General features: G+C 55.9%; 2 protein-coding genes across 2 annotated transcripts in view; both read right to left on the reverse strand.

The window, feature by feature from the left end:
- Window positions 1-775: 775 nt before the first annotated feature.
- VOLCADRAFT_106293 (uncharacterized protein) lies at window positions 776-5921 on the reverse strand (the record flags this gene model as incomplete). The annotated part of the gene is made up of 9 exons (XM_002954233.1): window positions 776-1177; window positions 1368-1521; window positions 1812-1873; window positions 2375-2410; window positions 2896-3217; window positions 3610-3734; window positions 3899-3921; window positions 5280-5460; window positions 5805-5921. 9 exons carry the CDS (start codon window positions 5919-5921, stop codon window positions 1103-1105), a joined length of 1095 nt encoding a protein of 364 aa, XP_002954279.1. The 3' UTR covers window positions 776-1102.
- Window positions 5922-8350: 2429 nt separating this feature from the next.
- rsp8 (radial spoke protein 8) overlaps window positions 8351-9905 on the reverse strand; it is a gene marked incomplete at both ends in the record, with an annotated part of 4991 nt that continues 3436 nt past the window's right edge. Inside the window, 3 exons of the mRNA XM_002954234.1 lie at window positions 8351-8452; window positions 8741-8833; window positions 9334-9479. Of these exons, the coding sequence (XP_002954280.1) occupies window positions 8351-8452; window positions 8741-8833; window positions 9334-9479 (341 nt within the window). The remainder of the gene's footprint in view (window positions 8453-8740; window positions 8834-9333; window positions 9480-9905) is intronic.

The following is a 9905-nucleotide window of genomic DNA, read 5'->3' on the forward strand; positions in this document are numbered from 1 at the left end:
TTGTGTAGGGTTATAAGTCCGGAACTGCCGTGCTTATTTCCTCCAGTGTGCTGTTGCTACATTGCCACAAGACAGCAGCTTTCAGCACTGCTCCGGAGCTCCACTCGCCTTGCATCAAACGTGTGCCCTGGCGTCTCAGCTATCAACGTGCTTTAACGGCTTGCTGGCTAACAGCGTTTTCAAACTTGTCTCTCCCCTCCCGTACCCAGGTCGCATTGTTACAGCAACTGCAATTCCGGGAGGCAGGGGCGGCGTTTCGGGCAGCCCTGCGGCTGGATCCGTCGTATGCCGCTGCCCTACAAGGAGTCCAGGACGTGCGCGCTGCAATGTCCCGCAGTGCACACTGAGGCGCCGTGCTCGGCTTGTGAAGGGGGGTTGGTGCCAGCAAGGGTGGCAGGAGAGGGAAGGGGCTGGAGAGATGGGCTGAGAGCCGCACAAACCCAATCATCGATTCTCCATCTCCCGCCCAACTCTACTTCCTCCGCTGACTACTACCACCACTGGCCCAAACGTTGCCGCCGTCCAGGAGCATCTTTATGAGGTTTAGGCCGATAGATAGGCACCGGGTTGTCGGCGTCAACAATAATAAATACCCAGATGTGGTGATTGGATTGTTAGTTTGTTCTGTCCTGGGGCCCTACCCCTAGCTCCTTACACCTGGACCCTGCAAGCCTGGGGTGCGAGTAAGCACCCCTGGTGATAGCTCGTTTTGCCTGGTAGGGGCACTCGTACGAGACTTCACACGATAGCAACTTCTTAGGATGTGCGTGTGCACGTGAAGATCATGGCCATTGATGTCAATTGGGGCATTCAAAGGTGGGTACGTGGCGCGGCGGCGGTTGTGGAAGTCTTGAAGCAAAAAGACAAAAGCCGTCTCGAACGGCTGCGTCGACCTTTTTATGGCTGGGAAGCGTACTGGGATCGTAGCCTGGATGGTAAGGTGCCATCGAGCCCTTCTGGCTTTTCACAATTCAGCGACACTGACCCTAGTTGCGTGCTCGTGCCAGGGCGTGGGTTAGATGCAGAGCAGCACGGCGGTGAAAGGGGGGATTAGGGCAGGTAACTGATTACAGCAGAACACAGGGGTGGGCTTGAAGAGTCCTCAGATGCCGTTATAAGCAGCTCGGAGTAGGGCTGCAGCGGCGACTGACAAGCCGCTGCCCTCTTCCGCCAGGTCCTGCATACAGACCAGATGCGCATATGCATGAAGTGGGCGAGGGGGGAGGCAGGTGTGCGATACGTGAAGTATGTGAGCGTCAACCGGAATGTGAACATGAGACTGTTCTTTCACATCAGGTTCTGAAATAAATATGGCGCTATGTATTATGCCTGAGCAATGTCCAGAAGTAAAAGCTTGTTCAGCACACCTGCGCCATCCTGCGAGCCGCCTGTAGCTTATCGGCCTGTAAGGCACATCGGAATGTGGAAGTGAGGATACCGACCCGTGGGTCATCATCATCCAAATTACCACCGCGTGGAGCTCCGAGGGCGTCGTCCCAGCCGACGAAATCTGAGGACGACCTGCATCCATTTCGCAGCAAGTGGCAATCCTCATGTATGTCGTTACAGGGTGGTTAAGCTTCACCAGCGGCCCCCTTTCCCGAGGCAGTCCCTGCTCTCCCCTGCGAGAGGGGCACCCTAATCCGTCACCCCATCCGACTTCAGAGTGCATGGCATTTCATGTGCATTGCATGGCAGTGCGCGTGTGGTGATGTACTGGGCTATATGACGTGACAAGGGGGTCCATCCACGGGTCCATCGGCGGCTCAGACAAAGTCGCGTCTCTCCCCTGCCCCAGAGCATACACCTACCCAAACAGCACGTCTCGGTCCAGGGTTGGCGGGCTGAGGCCCAAATGCGCTACGCGGTACCCCTGCGGTTGGGAGGTACAGGGAGTGCACAAAGCCTAACGATGGAGTGGAGGGTGCAAAAGCCGGACATAGAACGTATCATCCATATCATCAGAACGTATGATATCAGCCATACACATCATCACCGGAATGGTATTCAGCATATTTTCATAAAATAATATCGCACGTAATACATGAATGGGATAGAATCTTGACGAGTGTGCCATTCCTGCCCAGACCAGAAAACACCCGCCTGCCCTACCCACCAGCTTCTACTAACTTACACCTACCAAGCCATGAAAAGCAATACGGATGGCCGTGCTTTAACTCACTGTTATGCGCGAGCGCAGGGGGAGGGCATTGACACAGCCCCCAGCGCCTGTACAACTTGGTGCTGAGGCACGGACCCGCCAACTGCCCCAACGAGATCCCTCTCTCCGTCCCTCACTACCTACCACCGTTGGCACAGAACCCCCCCGGAGTAGCGGCCCCCCAATTCATCGGCCATGGTTCCACACTCTTACCCCAAATGGTTGGTCGAAATGGAGGGGGCAAATGATCTGTGGCGATCGTACAGGGCGAAGGTATGGTGGAATTAGTGATACAAACCTCTACATAATGTAATCAGGACCCGTGCACAGACATGGATGGCACACGGAATTGGTCCGTGTTTTCGTACGGGCAGGACACACGCCCCACACCGATTTCCCCTCCTAAGTCCCCCTTCAAAACCGAGTGAGCCTCGTTCCCTGCTTGCCTGCGGTACACCGCATTGCATCGCCGCCGCTATCGTGCCCGACCCGCCGTGGTGCAGTACCAGCCTGCAGTACGGCAAAATTAGCTGATGCGCCACGTCACCACCGTACAAGTACAGGCGCGGTGACGCCGCCTCCACAGGCGCATCATCGCGGCCGTCCCTGCCGGTCCCAGCCCGGCGCATTCGTACGGCCCTGCCTTCCGGGTCGGGCGGCTCCCCCTCCCCCTCCACATCCCGCGTCCTTCGCCGCCGCAGCCGGCTGCTCGCATAACCCGCTTCCGCCCCCACCTCCAACCCCATACTGGCGCCTGCGGCCGTTGCGTCGTCGTCGTCGTCATCATCCTCACCGCTGCCACCGCCGTCATCGACTCCCGTACAGGCCTCCGTCGGAGTTTCCTTCCCTAAATCATGAACCCCTGCGGCAGCCGGTGCCGGTGCCGGTGGGCCCCGCGCTGCCGCTGCCGTCGTCGCCGCTGCCCTCCTCTCTTCGTCATCGGCCACAGACCCAGCCGCTCCCTCCCGCCCGTCCTGGTAATCATGATGCTGGCCGTGATGAGGGTGGCGGTTTCGGAGCTCCTCCGCTGCCTGGTGTAGCGGCAACCAGCCTCCACTGAGGACGAGGGCGTTCCTGTAACAGGGCCATCCGTGTCATTATAAAAAAGTGAAATACAGGAAATAAATTTTGGAAAAAAAACTTGATAAACTTGATATTAATGCAGGACGTAAGTGTGAACTGCGGGTTGTTTACTGGATGTCAGCTGTCATCTGGTTTAATTACTACCAATGGGAATTCGCCGTGAGGAGAGATTAGTGCTGATTCGCTGAGTCCAACGGGACAGTGACCATGTAAGTGGTCGCACAGCACTTAATTAATCTTAAATAACTGATTGGATGTTATAATTGTAGGAGGATTTAGAGTTGTCGCATGTGCATGTCGTGACGTAGGGCAATTGCTACGGCGTTGCGAAATACGACAGTGGCGGCAGCGCGTCCCTGTCTCACATTCCTAGATCCTGCAGGACACGGTCCAGACGCTCCAGGGTGGCGAACGGGCTCGGGATAAGGCCCAATCGGCCACTGCTGCCAAAATCCACCAGGCACCATCGCGACGAGCCTGGCGGCGGAGGCTGTTGCGGCGGACGCGGTGGAAACAAGGTGGGAGCGGCAACTTGTGGAATTTCAGAGTCTGTCGTACAGCTCGGAGCCGCGGAGTTCGCCTCCGGCTCCGCCGCCTCCGCTACCGAGGCCCGTGTAGCAGCTACAGGATCCGTCAGCAGCGTCACCAGCTCACCCGGAAGCTGCTGTCCCGCAAACCTGTAGATGAAACAAACAGATAAACAGACAGACAAACAGATAAACCGAAGAACCGTAGTTGGGGCGAGGAGCCCGACTATGGTTTCCCTATATCGCGAGCTGTCACAGAGGCCGCTCCAGTTCCATTGGACCAATCTTGTACCTAGGTTTTGGAACTCTATGGTTAAGAGGCCGGGAACGCTGTGTCACCGGGCATTTGTCGCTGACCTGGAGTTGGCACTTGGGGGCGTCACTGAGTGTTGGGCAAGCAAGGTACTAGCCTTTCTTACTAGCTTAGGAGCGGAACCCCCCACTAATACGCGCGGTAATGATCTTATAGCGTACTACGCCACCCTTAAATTGCCAGTTGAGAGCATTCTTAAGGTATTTGCAAAGCGGCTTGATGCACGGTGGGAGTGCCCGAATACCTTGGGTGACCCCCGCGTCTTCCCCATAGGAATTACCGGAGCCAAGGCGTGTCGCTATATGAACTGGATGGGAGCTGCCCCGTCTAGGGGTGCGCGTCTCGATTGGTTGGAGCACACTAAAGGGACCATGCCCCAGCGACTTCATCATGTGCTCATGCGTTTCCGATTAGACTGCTGGGAGTTAGAGGTTAATAGGCCTAATGGGCGTGAGCGCACCGCGCGTACCTGCAGGCTTTGTGACTGTGGAGCGGTTGAAGATGAGTTGCATGTTTTCGAAGAATGTCCCGCTTACATGAGCATACGGGCTAAGTATGATGGTGACCTAGTCCTTACGGGGCGCAGCATGCGCACCATTATGACTGAGGCGCCACCCCTGGCATTGGCCAGGTACCTCTCGGAAATTTGGGAGGCCAGGCACGTCGCGCTGAGGCGCTTCGCCCTGAAACGGACGAGGGAGAATGAAGATGACCTCCCGCGTACCCGCATCAATACCAATACAACGTCCATGGCCCCCTCGGCTTTTACGGACACACCCGCACTTGTGTGCGGAACTTGTAACTTGTAACAGACAGACAAACAAACAGACAGACAAACAGATAAACTAACAGGTACATACATGCGCAGCAGGAGATAAGGGCATTAAGGCAGTTCAGGATAGGTCAAGTTGATTGATTTTATGGCAACCCTGCGTTCACAATATCAACACCGGCAGCAGGAGCAGCAGAAGCAGAAGCAACACCGACATCAAAACCGACATCAAAACCGATAGCATCCAGCATCATCAACGCCACCTAATCACCAATACGGTGCTGGCAGGGCGAGCAAAATGGAGTAGATCGAGGCCGGGGTCCACCGCTGCGCCACAAAGGTGATTTGCGTCTTGTCTTGTGGGGTCGCCCCCGGCGGCGGCGGCGGCGGCAATATACGTACACGTTTGCAAACACAGCTCACCGGCACACACGAGTGTGAAACCTGCCGTATTGCACACACACCCTCCCCTCCCCTCTCGGCATCCCCTCAGCCACCTTTGCCCGCCACGCCCCGCACCATTCAACAGGCGGCTGCCAGAATCCACACACATAGACGCTGCGGGGCCAGTAGGCATGTCGGGGCAGAAAAAGATCGCTGAAGCCTGCGAAGAGGCCATCACGACAATCACATCACATCAAGGAATTACGTAAAGGATTTCATAAAGGGTGCTTATATAGGGGATTAAATAAGGAATTGGGCCTTATGCAAGGGCCATCAGAAATTGCGCCACGCAAGACACGAAGGGGAAAAGGTTGGACAAGCTGCAAACTCCAAGCTCGAAGCCTAAATAGGAAGCCCAGAGAAAGCGCACAACACTAAGAAGCCCACGATGGCACGAGAATGGCTAAGCCCAAAAATCTAATACGCCGTGTGATGGCCCACAGATAGCTCCCGTCCCGTCTTTTTTAGCTCCCCTTGATACTCGTATTTGTACTGTAGCCGTACCGTACAGCAGCAATGGCGCGGCAGGAAGGCTGTCAAGCGGCAGCGGCTCGTAGTGGCCATCATCATCATCAGCAGCAGCAGCAGCACCAGCACTACGCCCTGTGCCATCAAATTCATCGTTGTCGTTACTGTCATCATCGTCATTATCACTGGCACTGCCGGGTCGCTGTCCTCCGAGCACTAGCTTACGGGCGGCCTCGGGGCTACGATGATCACGACGGCGGCGATGTAACGGCAGCGGCGGCAGGCCCAGTACGGCACTCCGCCACTCGCCCCAGCGCTCCGTGAAGAGCGGCCACATCCAGTGCGTCACCTGCAGATCCGAAATCAAGGTCCCCTTGGCCATTTGGACAAGGACACATATCTTTTTTTTCCGTAGCTGTGCTTAGCTTTCAACTTTGTAACCTTTGCTCAGAGTCAGGCGGTCGGCCAGTCAGTTGGTCGGTCGGTATGTCCGTGAAGAAGAAACGTTGTGAGTATTCTGGATTGAACTGATTGACCCAGCGACCTCAGAACGTCCATGTACGACATTCCGACGGTTTGTCAAGCTTTCTTTCTTGTTCATTTGCTTCATGGGACTTTCACAAGCTTTAGGTTTGTCCTCTGTCCACGAGACAAGGTCTGAGACTTATGCATATATAGCTTATACAAAAGGCACATCAGCCGCCGAGCTGGAAATGCCCGACCGCGCTGGCTGTGGAGTTGTTTTATTCCACATTTCTCTCCCTGCGTCACGTGGTGCCCGTATTTGACATAAGCAAGCAGCTCATATACCTCAGCGAAGGTTACACGATGGGGCCTTAAGCGCCTTCGTTCTAAGCCCGCGCTTGGCAAGGCCGCCGTCTCCAACCCCGGCACCCCCGCCACCACTTCTTGTTGCAGCTCTGCTGCCTGACAGAGAGTGTTGAACAGTTCTGGAAGCTCGTGGCGGAACATATTTATAAAGGCCGTCGGGCAGCGGTACGGTATCATGTACGGCGCCGCCACGGCGCAACGGAGGCCCAATGCTTCCGCGGCGTGGTACGCCTCGAGCGCGAACAGGTTGAAAAGGATGACGTGCCGCTGTAGCTGCTGCTGCTGCTCCTGCTGTTGCTGTTGCTGCTCACAATGCTGGGGCTGCTGCTGCCTCCTCAGCTCCTGTTCATACTTCTCGTCCTGCTCAGCCAACCTCCGTCGAAGATACCTCAGCCGTTGTCGGAGCGGCTTCAGACGCGGGTGCAAATACCCAGCTGACTGCTCCTCAGCATCCGCAGTTCCCTCGGCAAGCATAGCGTCAGCGGCGAGGATGCGGTTGCAAATGGCTTCGACGACCTGGGATTCAGGCTGCACCAGGGAGGGCTGCGACCTGCCGCCTCCAACTGCAGGCGGTACCGCCGCGGCAGCATCGGCCGCTGCCCAACAGCCGCCGGCGGGCGGGCTCGCGACGTATTCCTTTCTGGTTAAGGAAGCATAAATGCTGGACTCCAACCACGACTGAGGTAAGGTACGGGTGGCTCGGTCAAACGTGGGCAAAGGGCAAAGTGCCTGGGACATGGACACCTCTGAACGCTCCGACCTTACCGAATGAGCTCCATGCGTGATGAACGAAGTTGAGGTTTTCTTAAAACGTTTTTCAAGATATAACGCTATACAGGCAACCGGCTGCACGTCACCCCGAGTTCCCAGCGCGACGCAGCAGACGTGAAGGTGCGAGCTGCTAGGTGACATTATAAAAAGATGTAGCAGTTAGCTGCATCGTGGCACAGTTTCAGATCCCATGTTCGTGCAGATATGTGATGTGAAACAGAGTTGTTTCCGGTCAGTCCGCTTATGAATTGGTTTCGGGATAAGTCATACGATCTGTATCAGTCATCTGACCTTCTCCTTACAGCTCCGGCAGAGATCTATGTTTGTTATCCTCCTCACTTGGTGTAAGCACAATTCCGGACGAAGGATGGTGCTGGCGGTGGAGCTAGCGATACAGCAGCAGCTCCGAAACCACCCAAAACTCCCCTACTTCTTCCTTAATCCTCATCCCCTGCCATCCACCACGCTATCTGCAATACCGTCACCTACCTACCAACAGCGGTTCAGCCTTCCTAACTGAAGACAACCTGCAGGGCCGTGCGCTTGTCGTGCTACCACCTGCGAGCTTGGCTCCTACACAAACCAGCGAGCAGCGAGCGAGCAGCCCTCTGACCACCACGGGGCTCTGCCGCCCTGCAGCGTCGGTTCCCCACAAACCCTCTTTCCTCCTCCTCCTCCTTCCAATGTACAGACCCGCATTTCCTCCTCCTCCGTTTTTAAAATCCGCTTTTACAAAGCTCCTTCCTAAGTGTTTTCTCTTCCTCTTTTGCTCTCGCGGGCGCGCAGTTCGCACAGTGCGAGGTTGTTGTAGAGGGTTTAAAAAACGCGGAACCAAAAAAAAGGCCTCTTTTTTTCGTCTTCGCGACGGCCACGACCCTTTTTCTTTGCCTTGTTCAGAAAGAGTAGGACTTGGAAAAGTTTCCGAGTTAGGGTATATAGACATCTAAGTTCCAAAGCGTGTTTCTGCCTGCCGAGACATTTTAAATTCGCGGTGGCACAAAGGCGGGCAGCGAAACATTGTAGCGGTAGTCTGGGGGAGTCTCGGGGGGAGGTCCACGCCACAACAACAGCTCCCGCTCCTCCTGCAATTGCCCAGGGCGGTGGGGCGTGTGTGTACGCTTATGCACGTGTGTCCGAAACGGGGATTTTTTGGTGGAGGTGGAATAGGATGGAATTTGAGGGTGTATACCGTACAAAACCACATTCACTTTCTCACCCCCGCACACACATACATACATACCCAGCTCCTCCCCAACCCACCCACCCAGCCGTGGACACCACGCCAGCACCACCAAAACCCTAATATTAAAACCCCAATATTAAAACCCCAATAAAACCCTAAAACTCCCCCCACCCACCCACCGACCCACCATACTGAGCAGCATCTCCGCGGTCCTCCGGGCGTCCAGGTGCTCGGAGGCGGCCGCCACCGCATCTCGGGCGTTGTTGGCTAACTCGGTGTCCTGGTGCGGGTTAGCGGGGGGTGGGGTGGGGTGGGGTGGGGTGGGTGGTGGAAATGGGCGGTGGAAGGAGGAGCGGGAGGGTCCCTAATGTGGATACAGCACTGTTGGAAGTGGGGGAGGGGGCATTTAAAGGGCGAATATTATGGTAAAAACAAAATATATAAAATGGTCTTTGCTTACCTTACCCCTCAACACCCCTGCCGTCCCCTTCTCCCTCTCCCGCCCTCTTCCCTCAACCTTCACCCCTACCCCCCCACACCACCACCACCATCGTTTGCCATTCGCCTCTGACACGTCTCATTTGCCACTGCCACTTGACACTTCCCGCCTTGTAGCGCACTACAGGTAACAACTTACAAGCTAGCCACTACATTACTACTATTTGTAATGTACAGCTATTTGTACGTCTGTATGCCTGTGTGGGCCTCCTAAAGGCGCTCCCGCAACCCCCAAACCCAACCCCCAAGCCCAAACCCAAGCCCACCCAAGCAAACCCTCACCTTGCCCCTCATGAGCCGTACCAGCTGCACCCCCGCGAACAGCATCACGTTGACCTTGCTCTCCTTCTCCACCGCCAACCCCATCAGCGCAGCAGCGGCGTGTTTGACGGTCTCCCGGTGCTGCAGATTGAGCAGCTCAGCTAGGACTGCAAAAAACAACACACGGGAAGATCGGACGGAGGGGAGCGACCGGCGCGGGGGGGGGGGAAGACAGTGGAGGTGGGGTTTAAGAAGGGGTAGGAGAAAGATGTTTTTTGGGGGTAGAGAAAGGGAAACGGCGGGTAAGTACCTACCCCCCTCGCAACACCCCCCTACCCTTGTGCGCCTCCGCCTCCCGCGCCGCCGCCTTCCCTTGCGGGTGATGACATATCTGCTCCAGACAGGTGGCTACCAGCTGCAAAAGATCCATCAATCGGGCCTCGAACCTGCGACGTTGAGAAATAGTGTATGAGTACGATATATATAACGAAATGACGCCATTCATATTACACCACAAACCTTGGAGGTTAAGCTTCCCCTCCCTTCCCATCCATCTCCACGGTGTCGCTTTCCCCCCTTTTCCCCCTCCCCCT

Source organism: Volvox carteri, assembly GCF_000143455.1.
Source record: "Volvox carteri f. nagariensis unplaced genomic scaffold VOLCAscaffold_41, whole genome shotgun sequence".
Taxonomy (NCBI): Eukaryota; Viridiplantae; Chlorophyta; class Chlorophyceae; order Chlamydomonadales; family Volvocaceae; genus Volvox; species Volvox carteri.